This window comes from Mytilus edulis, chromosome 5 (genome assembly GCF_963676685.1).
Source record: "Mytilus edulis chromosome 5, xbMytEdul2.2, whole genome shotgun sequence".
Classification (NCBI taxonomy): domain Eukaryota; kingdom Metazoa; phylum Mollusca; class Bivalvia; order Mytilida; family Mytilidae; genus Mytilus; species Mytilus edulis.
In genome coordinates this window covers 64,899,170-64,919,591 of record NC_092348.1, presented here as the reverse complement: position 1 = coordinate 64,919,591, position 20,422 = coordinate 64,899,170, and the positions used below count along the sequence as shown (strand labels likewise).

General features: G+C 30.7%; 3 protein-coding genes across 3 annotated transcripts in view; 2 read left to right on the top strand and 1 right to left on the bottom strand.

Annotated features, from left to right (window-relative positions):
* Positions 1-20,422, bottom strand: part of LOC139524230 (uncharacterized) — a 99,174-nt gene that overhangs the window by 60,235 nt on the left and 18,517 nt on the right. The gene's annotated exons all lie outside the window — the stretch shown is intronic.
* Positions 157-7,677, top strand: LOC139524193 (uncharacterized). Its single transcript, XM_071318823.1, has 5 exons — positions 157-258; positions 4,076-4,179; positions 5,997-6,293; positions 6,859-6,876; positions 7,231-7,677. Exons 2-5 carry the CDS (start codon positions 4,122-4,124, stop codon positions 7,320-7,322), a joined length of 465 nt encoding a protein of 154 aa, XP_071174924.1. The 5' UTR covers positions 157-258; positions 4,076-4,121; the 3' UTR covers positions 7,323-7,677.
* On the top strand, positions 11,570-19,085 carry LOC139524192 (uncharacterized). Its single transcript, XM_071318822.1, has 5 exons — positions 11,570-11,685; positions 14,454-14,562; positions 15,327-15,623; positions 16,969-16,986; positions 18,197-19,085. The coding sequence occupies exons 1-5, from the start codon at positions 11,683-11,685 to the stop codon at positions 18,343-18,345; spliced, it is 576 nt and encodes a 191-aa protein (XP_071174923.1). The 5' UTR covers positions 11,570-11,682; the 3' UTR covers positions 18,346-19,085.

Sequence of the window (20,422 nt, the reverse complement as noted above, 5' to 3'; positions counted from 1 at the left end):
TGGAAACTGAAAGAATTTCTTTTTACTGTTTAGGATTTAAATATAAATATTATTTGACTGTAGTAAATATTTTGTTAATGAGTGATAGGTGACACCCCAATAATCAATATGTTAAAGATATAGTATTCAGATCCGCCTTATTATCCCAGGACAGATCTTGTTTATAGGAATTTAAAATTATTGATCGCTTTCAATCTTTTAAAGATTTATTTGTTTATATATTTAGTAACACAGTAAAAAGGAAGTAAATTCTAAATGGTAAGAAACAAATCTTTATGTCAATTTTACTAATGTCGACAATACCAAGTATCCAGTAACATAATGATACCCATTTTCCTACAAGAACGTACATTTTAGACGTACAATCAAATAGTAAATACTGATCATATGTAATAGTATAAAATGTTTCATAGGTTGCTGAAAAAAAATTGTTGTTTAAAATGTCTTCAAAATATTTTGTTTTGAAAATATTTAAAACGAGATATGACTAACATGTTGCACCATAGTAGCGTAAATCATTCTTATGAAAGTTGCACGAACGACTATACCGCTGTTCAAACTCATAAATCCATGGACAAAAACAAAATCTTGGTAACGGACTAAGCATTAGATAAAATCCTAAGAGAATAAAAAATATAACATCAAAATCAAATACATGAATTTGGGATAGATAAGTACCGTGACACGTCTTATAGTAATTAAGCCTTTTTAACTGATTTTTTTTATTTTTGTACTGTTACACCACTGTACCAGGTTAGGGGAGGGTTTGGATCCCGCTTACTAGTTTAACCCCGCCACATTTTGTATGTATGTGCTTTTCCAAAGTCAGGATCCTGTAATTCGGTGGTTGTCGTTTGTTTATGTATTACATAATTGTTTTTCGTTCATTTTTTGTACATAACTTAGGCCGTTTGTTTTCTCGTTTGAATTTTTTACATTGTCATTTCGGAGCCTTTTATAGCTGACTATGCGGTATGGTTCATTGTTGAAGGCCATACAGTGACCTATAGTTGGTAATTTCTGTGTCATTTTGGTCTCTTGTGGAGAGTTGTCTCATTGGCTTTCATACCACATCTTCTTTTTTTATTATAACAACGCCATGGCTAAAAAAGAAAAAGACAAACAGACATATAATAGTACACAAGACACAACATAGAAAACTAAAGACTAAGCAATATTCATCTATAGTCATATTGGCTTTGGAGAGTTCAAAAGCTTTTTATTCAATTAATGATAAGATAGTTGTTTTTTAACGCATGTTAATAAAGAGCTGTTAATTATGGTATATGATTTCTGAGGCTTAAGGTGGTACCTAACACCTGAACTAAAATTAATTTCGCTCGTTTAATTTTCTTTAAATTTTGACAAAGTATTCAGTTTGACCCTTTGACAAAAATTTCTAAATTTCAAAAACTTTGAACCAACCGTTTAATCAGAAAAATTACACTGGTTATATAGCAGTTTGACAAAAACTTATTTTGATCATTGAGAAGCTTAATATTCCCTTAACAACACAACGTCATTAAAACGTTCTGCTGATTTTACAGAGTTATCTCCCTGTAGTGTTAGGTACCACCTTAAACCTATCTGATTTTTAACTGAGTTTTCTAATGAAAAGTCTAGTTAGTAGTTTAGACAGGAACGGAGGGCGGCAAGCGGGTGAAGTTTGGGCAGCTGACAACTGCTTCCGTGTATGAACTATTGAACTATTTAAATTATGCTTTTTAAATTGTAATATGCTCAGTTGATATTCATCACAAAATGGAGGTCACGTTCGATATTGACGACTTTCACTTTAAGTATTCATAAGAAAACATTCTATAATACTTCATGAAAACTTTTAAATTATAATATGCTGTTAGAGGATTTTCAGTCATGGGTTATGGTCTATGGGGTAGATTTGGAAATATACCTTTGACGAGTGGGTGCTAACAAATTTTGTGCTATAACTTAAAAACCTTTAAACAAATGATTTTGAAATTTTTATATATACTAGTAGATACATAGTGGTATACATAATGAAGGTCAATTTCAACTTGATGAGTTTCAATACTTCCGTCTTTAAATTATGATCCTTTGAGGCAAATGGAAAATAGACATAGAATATGACAGAAAAAATATACCTGACTGCACCTTTTACAATATAGAAAACCAAGTTTGTTGAAAATTTGACAACTCATTCCTTGTTTCTAATTATGTTAAAAGTTAAACGTTCACTAAACCAATATCCGAAAACTATGAATGCATATAATAACATTAACGGTACCAATTTTTCTGCACCAGATGCGCATTTCGACAACTAATGTCTCTTCAGTGATGCTCGTGGCCAAAATATGTAAAATCCAAAGCTTATATAAAAGATGTAGAGCTATAATCCAAAAGTTCCAAAACAGTATAGCCAAATCCGTGAAAGGAATTTTGTTGCCATTGTGCAGATATATTCCGTGCGAGCACTGTAGTACCGTTATGTAAAACCAGTGAGTAATTCTTCACCAAGTTGACATTCCGATTATATATAATAAACAATAATGAATTTCTTATGAGTGTCATTCTTTTTATATTTCAATAGATATAAGATGTGATATGAGTGCCAATGAGACAAGTGAAATTTGTAAAAGTAAACTGTTAAAGGTCAAAGTACGGTTTTTAACACGGAGCCTTGGCTCACATCGAACAGCAAGCTATAAAGGTCACTAAAAATGACGTGAAAATCCATTCACACGGAAAAAAACAACGTTCTACTCTGTATCAAAAAAGAAAACGAGAAACACTTATGATCAAGAAACGACCACTACCAAACATCAGATTCAAGTCCGTTTTAGTGGTCGTGTTCTAACAAGTCATGATTGTCATTATAATGAAGTTCAAGTGCATTTCAAAAATCAAAGGAACAACTGAACGACCTGTCACAAAAATGCCAGATCTGAGATAAGATTGTGTTTTTTTTGTACTAATTTTTGCGATCTTCGAACGAGTTTGATCGCTTAAATCCTTCCCCTTAAAATTTATAGTTTATATTTTCCTTATTCCATAACATCATTTTCTGTAACAGCCTTTTTTTTATAATAATGTACGTGTTCAAATTCACCAATCACAGTGAAGTGAGGGTTAGAGATTGTTTGTATTACGTATTACATCTGCCTTAAAATATGGTTTATATTTCAAAACCTAAACAGGTTCCTAAATTGCGTCAGGTATATACATGCCGTGAAGTCGGACATTTTGTTTTGATCTCAATCCTCCATATATACCTATGACCAATGAATAAACAAATTAACAACAATCCGCACAGTAAAAATCAGTCTGAATCCGATGTTAGATTAAGTAAAATAAGGAACTGAACAAAATGACAATGATCAATATACATAAACACAGCACTTCTAACAGCTACTGACATGTCAGCTCCATACCAAAATTAAACTAATCTAAAGATCGATAATGTTTGTATTTAGTAAAAATCAAGCTCAATCCCTCTCGTTATGGGTTTGGTATCATGCCATAATAAATTATACGAGAAGAGCATGAAGAGAATGGTCTATATAGAATGTTCTAATTTAACTCTATTACATGTATATGTTTGGTGAGCAGAAAGTGATAATTCTGGAAGGAAACTGTAAGTTGGTATTTAATTTGAAATCCGATAACATCACCCTATAACCACAAAACATGCAATGAAACAATGAAATTGATTACATGGGTAGCATTTACTAGTAACTTTTAAAAACAGTCGTTCTAAAAGAGTCAAATGAAGCCGATAAAACCACAGTAGTTAAAATGAAATGGCATTAAGCTTTAGAGAACACCGTACGGTCTTCAGTAATGAGACAACCCCATTCCGTATACTTGTCAATAAAGTGCCCTTACTTGAAATTGTGAACTAATCAAACGGATAAACTAAAAGCCTATTTAATAGAAAAACAACTTAAGAAAAAAAATATGATAGACATGAAACAACGACTACCACTGAACTACGTGCTCCTGACTTTAAAAATATTATTGTTAACGGTTAAGAAGTGGAAAGCATAAATGCACATATGTACTTGATGTACTTTATAATTTTTGTTTTTTATTTCAGTCTTAATATGTGTATTCAAGGAAAATAACAGAAAAGAAGGTTAAATATGTCTGCATACTGTTTATATTGGATCTTGTGTATGCAGACCTTAGTGTTAACATTAGGTCAGTTAACATCTAGATGAAATGATCCTGTTGATATTAAGGTTTTTTTTGTAATTATCCCCACTACCTTTAACATGTTTAATATACTGACCAATGACCTATTGACAACTTTAATTGCACATACATTTTACCAATCAATTTGAAATTCATTAGTACTTAAAGACTTTTTGATATGCACGCTAGAGATCAAAGAAGGTAGATTTACATCTAAATGCAGAAAAATCGAATATCATTCTGAATGTAGAAAATTCAAATATCATTCTAAATGCACAAAAATCGAATATCTAAACATCGAATATCATTCTAAATGTAGAAATATCGAATATCATTCTAAATGTAGAAAATCGATTATCATTCTAAATGCAGCAAAATCGAATATCATTCTAAATGTAGAAACATCGCATATCATTCTAAATGTAGACAAATCGAATATCATTCTAAATGCAGCAAAATCGAATATCATTCTAAAGGTAGAAACATAGAATATCATTCTAAATGTAGAAAAATCGAATATCATTTTAAATATAGAAAAATCGAATATCATTCTAAATGCAGCAAAATCGAATATAATTCTAAATGTAGAATCATCGAAAATCATTCTAAATGTAGAAACCTCGAATATCATTCTAAATGCAGAAAAAAATGAATATCATTCTAAATGTAAAGACATCGAATATCATTCTAAATGCAGCAAAATCGAATATCATTCTTAATGTAGAAACATCGGATATCATTCTAAATGCAGCAAAATCGAATTTCATTCTAAATGCAAAAACATCGAATATCATTCTAAATGCAGCAAAATCGAATATCATTCTAAATGCAGCAAAATCGAATATCATTCTAAATGTAGAAACATCGAATATAATTCTAAATGTAGAAACATCGAATATCATTCTAAATGTAGAAAAATCGAATATCATTCTAAATGCAACAAAATCGAATATCATTCTAAATGTAGAAAAATCGAATATCATTCTAAATGCATAAAAATCGAATATCAAGGTGCTTTCAACAATTGGCAAGCTAAGTGTATTGTGACAATCGTGCTTTTAAACGTTTAAGTTTTAAATTATATTTGAATAATTTTTTAAAACATAGCACAAGATATGCATCTAACGCTAAATTACTAGTATTTAAATGACATGGTTATAATCTTGGGAAAGGCACATCGATATGTACGGTGTTACACTGTAACGTCCGTTATGTAACTTACTTACTTTATGGTTTTAAAGGTTACGCAAGTATCAATCTGACGTCTCAACTAAAAAAAATACATATTTCATAGTTTTTCTTTCTAGAAATTCATATTTAGATTTGTGCGTACCGTACTTCATACATTCATTAAATAATCGTCATCAAGTTTGTTTGTTAAAAAACAAAGGAGCTTGACAAAAAACGTCTATGGTCAACTTTGTAGGGGAGGGGACTACATTCCTACTTTTAAAACAGGTTCTGTTCTGAATATAATTTCGTCTGTTGACCTGTAGTTTAAAGGCCTCTCGTTTTAATGAAAAAATTACAGGATTGTCATTCTGGAGCATCAGGAATCAAGTTTGTTAATAATCGAAACTACAAATAATCGATCCAATGAAAAAATATATTTTTATTATCAACTTATGACCAAAGATGATGAATATACTATAACTTATTTTAAAGGATACAAAGGAAAAGAACATTAAGAAATATATCAATGTCAAGATATTTTTTTCTCTTTGCAGACAAGAAATATGTTTAGTATTTTACACTATATATTTAAAAGGAAATAAAACATTTGATATATTGAATGCTAGTGCAGTTACAACTTGTTTTTTTAGGTCAACTTGCTATAAAAACTAATTGCCATGTACTAGGGAGCCCATGTACTATATCTTGTTCCATTCCCGACTTTAGCAAACTTGCATCATGGAGTAGAAACAACACGAGTATGACGTCATGTACTAATCGTCCTTTCTGTGATATAGGATCGACCGGAATATACAATTTTAGCGCTAATCAGTTAGGAATATATGTAGCTATCTCTGATTTAACTTCAAACGAAAATGGTGTAAAATGGACTTGTACACATGGAGAAGATACGCCAGTTAGCCTTTCTATAAGCATTCTCGAAAAAGGTAATATTAATTCATATGTTGATTAATAAATATATCTAAAAGGAGAGTATAAACAAAGAAACAAAAGTTAAAACTGAAGAGATGACTTCGCGTCTTTCTTTACGAATATTTACCCAACAAGCTGCAATCCCCTACCAACAATAAGATAATGTTAGGAAACTCCATCCCTCGATTATCGTAACAACTGTGATAAAAATTCAGACGAAGCAAATATGATGAAAAGAATTGATTTTAGATTTGATTTTGTTTGATTTTTACCTTCCAGTGATATTTGTTTTTTCTATCCAAGAATTTTGGGTTTCAAACATAAAGAAAAAAAGTGGAACGTGTGCCAATGAAACAACTCATCCAAATCACAATATGTAAATATTAAACAGTTATAGGTCAAAGTATGGTTCTTAACACGGAGCCTTGGCTCACACTGAACAGAAACTGTCACAAGATAACTAGTGTTAAACAGTAAATGATTATTAACTTCATTATCGATTTTTAATTTCAATTGGATCTATTCGAGCACCACTCATATGTTTTTGCATAAATTGTTATATCTGTTTTCTATTTACAGATGAGATGGAAAAATCAGGTAAGACATATGTACAATACCTACATATAGGCTAAATATGATGAAGGAGAGTCTTGTCTGTCAATTATTGCAGCATAACAACTATAAAGCAGTTGCCTTTTTTTTTGTTAAATATTTGTAATCTACAAATTATGCATGCGTTTTAAATCACGCATAGAACTCTAGAAATGTCACGATATTTAGACGCAAAAACAAATATTTGGAGATTTGTAACTTTTTGGAACAAACAAAGAGTATGATTTGATATCTTAAAGACTCCAAAAATTCTATATTTTCCTCAAATTATATACAAATTATATACAAAAAACAAAAACTCTGTATTATTATTGTTTAAATAATATTTTTATTTTACAGGACTTGCTGGCGGGGCTATAGCAGGAATAGTAATTGGTGTCATTGTGGTTGTCATTGTTATTATCGTTATTGTAATATGTGTTTTACGGTAAAAAAAAGAAAGTTGTTCTGTTTGACCAAACTATCGAAAACTGTTCGCAATATAATGCAAATACAAGAAGAAATACATCGAACAACTTCGATCAACGATTACAGATATAAGTAACCAGAACACAATTATTACATTATTTGTCATTTGTACAAATACATATTCAGTTGTTATTTAAGGCAAAGAACTATAACACAATGTTCATTCTTATGTATCGTAAAATGTGGGTTTTTTTCCTCAGATTCGTTGAATTTTATTTCATATAACGTCTACAATGTTTGCACGGAAAGTGTGTGGAGTAGAGGTAATAATTTTTCCTTAAGACGTTCATGTCATAAAATAAAATAATACGTGAAGTACACTATTTTTCAACTATCTTGTCAAATATGTTTGGACTCAATAGTATCTAATATCCGGTACGATGACGAACAATCAACAGACAGAAAAACCTTAAGGTAGAATTACTGTTTATTTGTTTGCTATATACTAGTAAATGATTTTGAATAGTGTACATACACACATAACTATTTTCAATGGTGAGATGTAATATTTTCTACAATCATCCGCTTCCATTTTTATATTGTATGCTGCAAAGCATACGAGTTTAGTTTGTTATAGGCTACTTTAAAAATTGGCAACATATTAAGCACACATACCAGTAAGTATAATTTGTAAAATATGATTTAGGCTAATTTATCTCTCAAAATGCGGGTGTTTAAATCATTCGTATACACAAATGCAAATATTGTGTTCAAGCAAATCTAAAACAAATTCTGTCTAGATAGTAATTCATCTTGAAGCGAAGTTTTAAATATTTTTGTCATTATATACGTCAAATTCTCTATGCAATGACAAGAACTTATGTTTTTAACGGTCATGCCAAACAATGGTATCTAACGTTGCTTCTTTTACTAGAAAATTACTTTTTGTATGGGCCATGCTGCGTTTATATGTATTGCTATACTTAAATAACATGGCAGCTACATACGATTCTGTAATTTCGACCGAATCATTCAAAAATTCATATAATATTTTGTATGAAATGTACCATCCATAACTGACCGTGTTCTCCTTGAAAACGCAACAACAATGTATAAAAAAATAAACAAATGCCTTGATTGTAGTCGTTATTTCATGGATTTGTATTAATATGTTCTTAAAAGAGTTGAAACGTTTCTTTTTAAAATTCAAAGTGTAGTAAGCATTAAACTTGGTGCGCACATTTTGAATATGATGCGCGGAAAATTCCTAACAAAAAGGTAACTAGCGTTAATTGATGAAGTAGTATGTTACATTTTATTTTTTGGCAATCGTTTGATGAGTTTGAGCTTTTGATTTTGTCATTTGATTAGAAACTTTCCGTTTTGAATTTTTCAGCAAGTTCATTTGTTTGTAATTTCACTTTTTGATTTTCACTATATCTTAAAGATTATAAAGTTATGGATACTTTGAGGGGGCACCCAAAACCATCAAAATAAACAAATTGTTGAGACTTGAGCAGAACAAAACCTTATTTTGGTAAATGTCTATTATGCACACATACCAGTAGGTAAGTATACTTGGTTTAATGAATCATAGCCTAATAAGTCATTACATCTTCAGATTTTTGAATAAACAGAATTGAAGAGATGAGATTGGTCCTTCTATGCACGTTAACGTTAAACCAAAATACGTGTTGCTTTTAATTCATCTATGTTAAGTTTTATACAATTTCTATTTTAATTAAAACATAAATCGGTCATAGAAAATTATGTCAAGTCAGTAAAGATTTGGATCTTTAAAATAACATTTAAGAATACTCCTTTCTTATTTTTTTTAGAGAAGTTTAAATCCATGTTTGACGTATTCCTGTAGAGTTCGTGTTCTGAAAGCCAACGATTTTTTAAATCAGGTTACACAATAATAATAAAAAAAACACAATTAATTTAGTAATTACAGGTTTCCTTTGTTATAATGTAGTAGTTTTTGAAAATAACTTCCTGCAATTATAGAAAGAAAATTTATTATTTGGCTCATGAATTGTTGCTAAATTTTTTTTCTTGGTACAAACCTAATGTGTTGAAAGTACATTAAACATGTATGCCCAATTATAGAATATATTCAAGTGAATGCATGACGGGACTATTAAAAACCATATAGAAGTACCTATATCTCAAGATTATTGATCATGCATCATTTATCAACGATGTTTAAGCAATTGATAGTGTTTAAAATTGTGAGGTAAACATAGAAATATCAAAAAAGATTTTCCAACAATATGACACAAAATTCTTTTGGCGGTATGTAGTATGTTTGCAAATGGAACAACAATACGAAATTTTAACAGATTACATAAATACAATTTAGTAAATTCGACATGATCTCTTCTAAAGAGATACAACAACAAAAAAAGCATCGGCTGTCACTTTCTCTCAATTTGTGTAAAGATAAACGTTACTTTGATTAAGAGAAGAAAGAAAACAATCTGTTGTTGAAAGTTCAAATGTTTATCAACGTTCACATACAGAAGTTTTAAAATACACATTTCAATAATTGTCATTCTCTATTTATATTGAATGAGATGTAAAAGAGAGTTGTTTTTTTCTGATTTTTTATCAAAGTTATGCATTGAAGAATGTATTTAATTAATAAAAAGTAAAAGTTCATCTGAAAGACAAATTTTAGATTTACTAACAAGAACATGTTTGGTCTCTGTTAAAAGTGCTTCTCTTACAAAAAAGGTAGCTATAACTCAATTTATTTCACTTGACTGGGCGGAGTTTATCCAGTTTGCTCATGATCGATCATAATAAACCAGTCCATCTATAGATAGGTGTTTTAGGATAAACTCATCAATGCATTGCCCAGTCATTCTTTTGTAAATTCCTTTGAGGTCAATGATAGGTGATTAGAAATCAGTAATAACTATAACGGCAATCATCGTAATCACACATATTTTCAAATCGACTGTCCTCATGCAAATTAAAACGTAAGCTCCGCCCGATCAGTTGAAATAACATTGGTAATACATGTAAACAATAATATAAGTTAAGAGCATTGTATAGCTTGAGCAATCGTTGGTCAAATGATTTAAAAGTAGGCCAAAATATTAGGAAATAGTTATCAAAGGTACCAGGATTATAATTAAGTACGCTAGACGCGCGTTTTGTCTTCAATAGACTCATCAGTGACGCTCATATTAAAATATATAGTGAAGCCAAACAAGTACAAAGTTGAAGAGCATTGAGGATCCAAAATTCCAAAAAGTTGTGCTAAATACGGCTAAGGTAATCTATGCCTGGAATAAGAAAATCTTTAGTTTTTTCGAAAAATTCAAAGTTTTGTAAACACGAAATTCATACAAATGACCACATAATTGATATTCATGTCAACACCGAAGTGTTAACTGCTGGGTTGGTGATACCCTCGGGGATGAAACGTCCACCATCAGTGGCATCGACCCAGTGGTGTAAATAGTAATTAAAGGTACCAGGATTATAATTTAGTACGCCAGACGCGCGTTTCAGAAAACCAGAAAGTACTCCTATGATTCAATTTATGATATCGTGCTTTATTAAAGATTTAATACTATTAGAAAATACCATGTTATTAATACATTCTATTATATGCAAATAATTATAGATAATTAAAGATATATATTAATGCGGCCAACATAAGAGTCTTATGCATTCGATAGGAAAACTTCGAAAAGCAATTAGAAAATCACAAAAAAAAAAATAAACACAACTTTTTTACTGAAAGAGACTTGCTTTTGATCTAAATTTTGGAATAAAGCACTGTACGGACTAGTTAAACATGTATAGATATAAAATAATGTAGGGTTGATACATTTTGTATATTATATGTGATATCTTTATTGTCTTGAATGATTTTGTATATAACATTCAAGCCTGTTTACATTAATGCTCATTTTCACTTGAAAAACGTGAAAATAATGAAATCACACGAAAAAATATATATCCCAGTCGGATAGTATACCTACTGCAAAGAACAATCAAACTAAATTATTTGAAATTCAAGACCTTCATAGATGAAGCGCTATATGACCATACATGACCTAAAATAGCAAAAGCCATGTAAGGCGATCTTAGCATGAATGAGTACGTACTTTAAAAATATTCGTTTTTAAAATGGCGTATTCTTATATATATATTAAATTTGTTATTGTGATAACAGAAGCATATACATTTTTTGTTTGAGAGGTAAAGTCGACAACCCACTGATCGATATTTAACCGTTATTATATTAAAAAAATATATCGTAGGACAGATCATATGTTTAAAGACTTTTAAGTATTGATCGCTGCCAAAATTTTTATTTGTACATATTAACTTGTTTACATATTTAAAGGAAGGAAATTACTCATGGTAAGGACAATATTAATTATATTTATAAATAGTAAACAGTTTCAAATGAATTCGACAGTTAAGATGATTTTATTTTTTATTATTATAACCTCCTTTTATTGGTCTTTTACATACATGCACTGTTTGGTAATAATTATACAGTTTGAGAGCACTTAAAAAATCAAAATCACCCGAATGACCTGGAACAAAAATACCAGTTCTGAGATAAGAATTTCTTCTTTTTTTTTGTTCTTCGTACCGTACGATCTATTTCATTGGTCATCCCCTCCCCTATTGTTTATATTGTTCAATTAAACAAATGTCGCCGGTTGAAGAATGAATGAATATATTATAACCCAATCACATTCTTAATTTGACTGTCCGAAATCAGTAACGTGTAATGCACAGCCATGTTTGTTCTCTTGTCATCTTTTTTTAACATCAATACTCGCTAGAATTGCTTTACAGTTTGTAATGCTGGAACCTTGAGAACTTACCATACCTTATAGGTTTTGCTCATTAGTGATGACCGTATAAGTGAACTGCTATTGATTTCAGTTTTGGTGATAGCGATTTCAATGACAATTGTACCACATCTTCTTTTAAACTTTAATGAAAATATTGAGGTCTATAAAAAAATTGTCGTACATGTACTTGCTTCTACAAAAGTCGTAGCCTCAAATTCTAACCAAAAAAAAGCAAACGACATTGATATCTGAATATACAAGACATCCATTGATAAGCATAAAAGAATAAGCGGAAAGAGCAACGACATGTCAATGAAATGTTCAGGGATTGCATTATGAAAAAATGGTATGTGATATAGGTTTTACATCTACCTGTCTTAATTCAGAGATGATGGCCATTGTGGGTGTAGAAAGAAAATATTCCGTGTTATTCTTATAGTTAATATATGTTTGACATTGGACCGCTGATGACTTACACTTTTATACTGAAACATAAACATGTGTTTTACTGAAATAGAGACTTTTCTTATAAATCCATCGAATTTAAAAAAAAAAAAGAAAAAGACCTCTACTGATATCGAATGAATTGTTTGTCTCAGAGTGGATGTATCGCGATTTTGGTTTAAAGAAGAGCTCGTTATTTAAAAAATAATAAAGATTTAACAAAAAAATAATGGTTGATATTTCAACGCATAAATATTTTAAGGAGAAATATTAAAAATCTAATAAAATCTTATAAAATGAATGCTTTACAAACAAGAATGCCCAGTGCTTTAGCGATACGGAGGACAAAACAAAATCAGACCAGTAGGAACGAGCATTGCAATGGTTATAATCTAATTTGTATTTTGCTGTCTATTTTGGGACGTGTATATCAATAGTGTGTTGGCACTGAGATAAATTATTGAGGATCACATGACTTTGAAAGAACACGTTAATTGAATAAAAAAAAACTGAACTGTTTGTCCCGTAGGTAACCCTGCCCCACTCACACTTTTATGTGCCCATGTTTAGTATTCAGTTATAAAAGAATCGATATCGTAACTTGTCTTGAAAAAGATACCTTTTACAGTGAACACGAGTATCAAGTTTCCCGAGTAAATGTAACCCCAGCTTAATGGAACACAAACAAAATCTATGAATAGAATTGAGAATGCAACAAAGAGACATAAAACCAACCATAGAGCCGAAAAAGGAGAGGCAATCTATAATTCGTCAGCGCAACGAGAAAATCCCACACCAGAGGCGACCGTTATGTAGTCCCAAAATACAAATAATAACACGTTCAGCGAAATGACAGTCACACTAAAATTCGACTAAAACCACAATTAAAAAGCAACACACAAGGCAAACATAGGCTAGTGTCCCGGCTTTTGATAGATGCATACATGCAATAGATTAAATTTATATTATATCTACCATCCCCACACATCAATCCGTTGTGGAACCAACAGACACACAGATTAAAAGAAGATTAAGGCCGATGTATAAATATTAGTTAACAGAAAAAAACTGAATAAAATGACAATGACATATATAACATATATAAACCAAGGATTAATAGTATGGGTTTTAGTATCATTCAATCATCAATGAATCGAAAGGAAGCTAACATATATAGAATGTACTAATTTGACACTATTACATTTCTCTGTACAGTGAGTCGTACACGTAAAATCAGAGGGGATACCGTAATTAGGTATATATATAATTTTAAAGCAATCGGATCATTATGTACATGTTTACTAAGTTCATAATTGATGTGATCCTAAACTTGTTAATTGTTAATTCCTAAAAATTAATCCCCTCTACTCATTACTACCGTAGCCCGGAGATAAAACACAGTAGGCAACAAATCATGCCCTATTAGTGCAACAATATTATTTTAGACAATGATTTTTTTTATCATTGGTACATACAACTGTCACTGTTCAAAAAAGGCTGATATGGAATAGAATAAAGTCAAATTGATGTGGCCTTTCAAACTGACTTGCATATGTGATAGTACATAACGGCAGTTTTTGACAACGTGCGGTCTTCAAAATTGAGAAAACCTCGTACTGTATAAATGACAATTAAGAACTCCCACAAAAGATGGGAAACCTACAAACGAGAAAACTAACGGCATATTCTATTGCAAACATATTTTCAAAAAAACAAACATGACAGACGTGGACAATCGACTACCACTTAACTACATGCTCCTGACTTTTGACAGTATATTCCAAACGATTAAAAAGTGCATTTTATGTCATGTTTGAATGGATTATGACACAAACAAGTACATAATGCATTTCAATTTTTTTTTCTTTTTTATTGCAGTTTAACAGAATTATGTGTATCAAAGGAACGTTACAGAATAAAAGTTTGAACATGACTGCAAACTGTTTATATTTGTTCCTGTTTATGCAGACCTTCATGTTAACATTGGGTAAATTAACTTCAAGATGAAACTATACTTATGTTTAGTTTCTGTTAAAAATTAATTAGTTTTTTCCCACTAATTCCGATATATTTGCCTATGATTAATTGATAAAATGTATGGCAAATACAAAATGATTTAAAAAACACTTTGAAATACATAAATACTTTAAGACTTTCTGATATCCACGTTACTCTATGAAGGACAAAGGAGTTACTTGTTAAATAAATTTAAAGTCGAATATCAAATTTATTGTTTTCTATGTTTGACAACACACATAACATGAAGTATTACACTAACAACCTAATTGTGAAGGGATCGCCATACATAGTTGTCACGGTTAAACTTTGTAACAAGTGTTTTATAACCTACTTACTTAAGAATTTAATGGTCAAACAATTGTTACCCTAACATCTTACCTAAAAATAAACATATTTTATGTTTTTCCTCTAGAAATTCATAATAAAATTTGTGCATACTACTTAATTCTGTTAAATACATTTTAACAGGTTTGTTTGGTATGACGTTCGTTTGGTCTGAAAAACATATATAGCACTTCAGAATTAAAAACAAAGAAGCTTTAACAAAATCGTCTATTATCAATTTGCAAGGATTTTAAAACAATTCTTCTACTGAATATAATTTAATCTAGTGACCTGTATGTTAAAACCTCACATGTCTTGGAAAAAGTGGCGGATTGTCGTTCTAATGTATCAAGAATCAAGTTTGAAACAAACTTAAATTATTTTCAAAGATAAAACATTTTTTTCCAGGAAAACTTGCTATTGAAACTAACTGCAATGTTAAAGGAAGCTCCTGTAGTATATCCTGTTCCATTCCCGAATATGAAAAACTTGCATCATGGAGTAGAGAAAACAAGATTATGACTTCATGTTCTGAAACTTCTTTCTGTACTACAAAATCGACCATGTTGTACAGTTTTAATGCTAATGAGGCAGGAATATATGTAGTTATTTCTAATTTGACGTCAAATGAAAATGGTATAGAATGGACATGTACACATGGAATGGATACGCCAGTTAGCATATCTATAAACATTCCAGAAAGAGGTAATAATGTGTAATATCCCTATCCACAAGGGGAGTACAAATATAGAAACAAAAGTAAAACTGACGGAGAGATATCTTTACAATTTCCTATTTAAATTCTTGCTTCAATGTCCACATAATTAACACCAATCCCCTACAGAGAAAATCATGGTAGGAAAAATCAAGTCTTCAATAATTGTAACAAATGAGATATGCGTTCAGACGAAACAAATATAATGCCAATAAGTTATTTTTGATATGATTGTGTTCGATTTTTAACTTGAGGTTATAAGTGTTAAAACACAAAATTGTTCTGCTATATCATTTTGTGTTTCAACGCTTTTTAACTTCATTATCCTTTTGAATTCAAACTGTTTTGAATCGAGCACCATTAATGTTTTTCCAGTGACCGTCATGATATATCTTAATAACACTCCTTTTTTCTCTGAAGATAATTTACCACTTGGCCGATGCCGCCACTAGAGATCCTTTCTTCTCCGATGACATCAACAAAACAGTCAGCACTCCTGTCATTGATACTGTCCTTTGTTGAAGTAATATGTTCCTAATATTACCAAATTTCGCAAGACTAAGAATGTTCTACACTGAAATTGGGATAATTTTAGTCAAATATAGCACAATTATTTTTTAATTTTAGACTATACTTTATGACGTTCTGTCGCTTTGGGAAAATGCCATGTTATATTTCCAATAAAAGATAGGCTGCACGTGATCGACGACACAATAGAAATTACAACTGCAGTTGAAATTTGAACAACGTCGGAAATAAAAATGGGCCTTTGTTTAGGTGTTGCTCTATAGAAACCTAAAAAGAGTAAAAAAAAGTCATGTGTTTATTTGTTTATCGTGAAAAGGTTAATTTTGTATACTAACGTTTGGATGGATGCCTTTAGAACGCATATATTAAGTCAGCTTCGAAGAACAAAAGTTCTAAAATAAAAATAATTCTTATCAAGCCCTTTGCAAATTTAACATTGATAGGCATTATATGTGTCTACATTTTACTGTACACAAGGCTTATGCTAAGGGTAAAGATATCAACAAATATAATGCCTACACATTGTTAAAATTATCAGATCATGACACGAAAGAACGATTTCTTACTTAATTTGACCTCCCGACTGCTTTTATTCGAAATGACATTCATCGGTTTGCCATGTCTTTTTATTTTCAAACGTAACAATGAAGTAAATCTTAAAAATATAAAGTGTACACGGTTCTAGAATAGATAACAATGATAATGTGTCTCTTATAAATAACAAACTTATAAATCTAAAAATAATTAAGGAGAGTTTAAAAAAAACCTGTTTATAATTTTAATTCCAAATTTGCTTTCTGTTTTCAGATCACATCGACGAATCGGGTAAGAAATATATGCATAGACCTTTTATGTCACAAAGGCCAAGTGGTCTAAGTAGTTTTACTACTGTAATCACTAGCCAGTCAACACTGAGGTTATGAGTTCGAACCGCGCTCGTGCTGGTGCACTCCACTCTTAATTGACTAAGTTTGTCAGTTTTCTAAGGTCGGTAGTTTTCTCCGGGGACTTCCTCCACCAAAAAACACTAACCGCCATATAATAGCCCAAAAGTGGTACTTATAGTGTCATTAAAACACCAACAATCAATCAATTTATGTGATGACGGGCAATTCATGCAGAATAATATTGGTCTGGGAGTTTGGGAGTTGGAGTTCATTCAATTTCTGGGATCATGCAATTATGAATGCATATTTTTGTTAAAAATAACCTAACGACATGGCAAAAAAAGAACGAAAAAAGACCTCAGAAAAAACAGCAATTTTACAAAATATACCGTAAAAAACTAAAGTCTTAGCAACAGGAACGCCATGAAGCACGATTGTCGCAGGTTTCCCAGCCGCATAAGCTCATCCTGCTGCATATTTGGCACCCGACATGTTGCTGATGTAAGTGCAAACTCGATGTTAAGTCTAATTCAGTAGATCACATTCAGGATAATCTGATGGGAATTTTGGTGACGACACTTGAAGTATTTCCGTCGTCATTTAGACAAAAATTCTATAAAGGTCAACCAACTCATTGATGCCGATTTCTATTTCTATTTCTATGGGAGAAGACTATATAAGTTTGATTAACTTTTGTATCATCCCTTTTGCACATTTAAGGTGGTACCTAACACTTTAACTAAAATTAATTTGGTTCGTTTAATTTTCTTAAAATTATGACAAAGTATTTACTTTGACCCTTTAACAAAAATATAAAATTTCAAAAAATTTGAACCAACCGTTTAATTAGAAAAAATATACTGGTTTATATAGAAGTTTGACAAATACTTATTTTGATCATTGAGAAGCTTAATATTCCCTTATGAACACAACGTCATTAAAACGTTCTGCTGATTTTACAGAGTTATCTCCCTGTAGTGTTAGATACCACCTTAAGCAAATAAAATATGTTTAAACTATTTTTATTTCACCACTTGGTCTTAGGGTTGATTGCCTCCTTGTGAAATTGAAAATCTTCGTTGAACAGTATACAAGAAGCATAAAGAAGCCTTTTATTACTTAAAAAACTACTATTTTATATTTTGAAGGACTCGCTGGTGGAAGTATAGCTGGAATAGTGATTGGTGTCTTGGTACCTGTTATCATTTGTATAATCATTATTGTATTACTTGTTTTAAGGAAACAAAATCCAAAAAACGATCATGTTCAACTAAATGAAAAAAATGAATACAAATGATAAAATGAAATGCAAAAAGAAAAGAAATTTATCAAATGCGTACATTTAACGATAGCAAATCATTGAAGCCTGGAGAAAAACTTTAGTTTGCTTATATATTTAGTTTTACTTATTATTTGAATTTAAACTGTAAATACTTGAAAGATTATGTATGGATTTGAGATGTATTTTTTGTGAAATACACATCCACGTTCAAATTTTCTATATAGAGGTTAACTCCTAACTGTCCTACAGCCTGTCGATGCTTTTATTTTTGGCATTGCAAACGTCATGTCTTCTTTGACTGTCAAGGACGTTAAAATAATAAATCCCAGGCATTTTTATAGATGATTTTAGTCTCTGGTGCATGATTTTTTTTATTATCAATTGATTTTGGCTATTTACTAACCTTTAGTAACTGCGAGCACTCTAAAATCGTACTTTATGTTAATTTGACCTGTTGATACAATTGAACTAATATAATGAATACATTTCATCCATTTATAAATAAATATTTTTTGTTATTTAATGTTTCTCTATTTTTAATAACTATCAGCTTTGATAAGTGTTTAGTCTGACTATAAACTTTCACTTTTGTTTCTCGTACTATGAAAAAAGAATATTTCCATTTCCATTTACACTGTATACATTACAACACAATTGACATCTTTTACCTGTGTTCAATGTTCTATTTGACGGGCATGTTATTTGTTCAAGTTTATGGTGTACTTTCTGTAATTATTAAACATTTTACAGCTGTATGCTATTGTTGCCTTTATTTATGAACCCCTTATTTTATTGATTTTGTATTTAGACTGTGTCATGGATGAAATTTATTCGTTCAGTGTATGTTCACTTGTGTTGATATGTCTTTTGGTTGGGTTAAGCCATTTCAAATTATATTTGATAATGTGTCTTTCTCTGTTGTAATGTTACATTAATGTTTCAGAAAAGGGTGAAGGTTGGTTCTAACTAAAACGTATAAAACCGCTGCATATGTTTACACCTGTCCTAAGTCAGGAATTAGATGTTCAGTAGTAGTTGTTTGTTGATGTGGTTCATAAATGTTTTTAGTTTCTCGTTTTTTATATAGATTAGACCGTTGGTTTTTCTTTTGAATGTGTTTACACTACTAATTTTTGGGGGCCTTATATAGCTTGCTGTTCGGTGTGAGCTAAGTCTCCGTGTTGAAGACCTATAATGGTTTATTCTTACACATTGTAACTTTGATGGAGAGTTGTCTCATAAGCACTCACACCATATCTTCTTTTATCCATTTATCGCAAAATTGCATTTCTTTTCCAATTCATTGACGTATTCTTCCACATGTGATATTGTTTTTATTGCAAGATACATCGACAATAATTTAAAAAAAAACTCCTCCGTCATTCCTCCTCAAAAGATTTAGAACTTCGACTCAAGAACGAATTTGCATAAATTGATTTTTCTAGGAGATTGGATCTTTTGTTTTACTTTATACAAAACGTAGTTAAAAGGAAACAGGAAAATTCTTAACGGAAAGTCCCTTATCAAATACCAAAAACAAAACCTCAAACATATCAAATGAATTGATAACAACTGTCATGTTTCTGCCTTGGTAAAGACATTTTATTATTTAAAAAGTGGTGGATTAAACCTGGGTTTATAGTTAGATAAACCTCTCATATGTATGACAGACGCATGAAATTTCCTTTTATCGACACCGATGTGTAAACAAACCAAACAGGCATAATTGGTTAAAATGTCTAAAATAGGGAAACAACAGTTAACTTTGTGTTTTAAACTAATCACTATAAAAACAGACAAAAATATCAGCAAAGACAAAAAAAGATATGTATAGACAAAACACATTAGCAAAAACGAAAGACAAAAATACAAAAATTTACCATAGTACAACAACAACATTTACCGGATGTAAAAGTATCGAGTTACATCAAATGAGTACTGATAGCAAAACACGTTATGAAGAGGATAAAGAACGTCATTACCTAGAATATATACTTCATTTGTCATTTCGGGTCCTTTTATAGCTGTAAATATTTTGATATGAGCGTCACTGATGAGTCTTGTGTAGACGAAACGCGTCTGGCGTACTAAA

Excerpts from the sequence above, each read along its gene's own strand:
- LOC139524193 (XM_071318823.1), top strand. The coding sequence starts at position 4,122 with ATGTCTGCATACTGTTTATATTGGATCTTGTGTATGCAGACCTTAGTG. Across the intron at positions 4,180-5,996 it reads GACCTTAGTGTTAACATTAG|GTCAACTTGCTATAAAAACT; the intron begins GTCAGTTAACAT and ends TTGTTTTTTTAG.
- LOC139524192 (XM_071318822.1), top strand. Across the intron at positions 14,563-15,326 it reads GACCTTCATGTTAACATTGG|GAAAACTTGCTATTGAAACT; the intron begins GTAAATTAACTT and ends ATTTTTTTCCAG.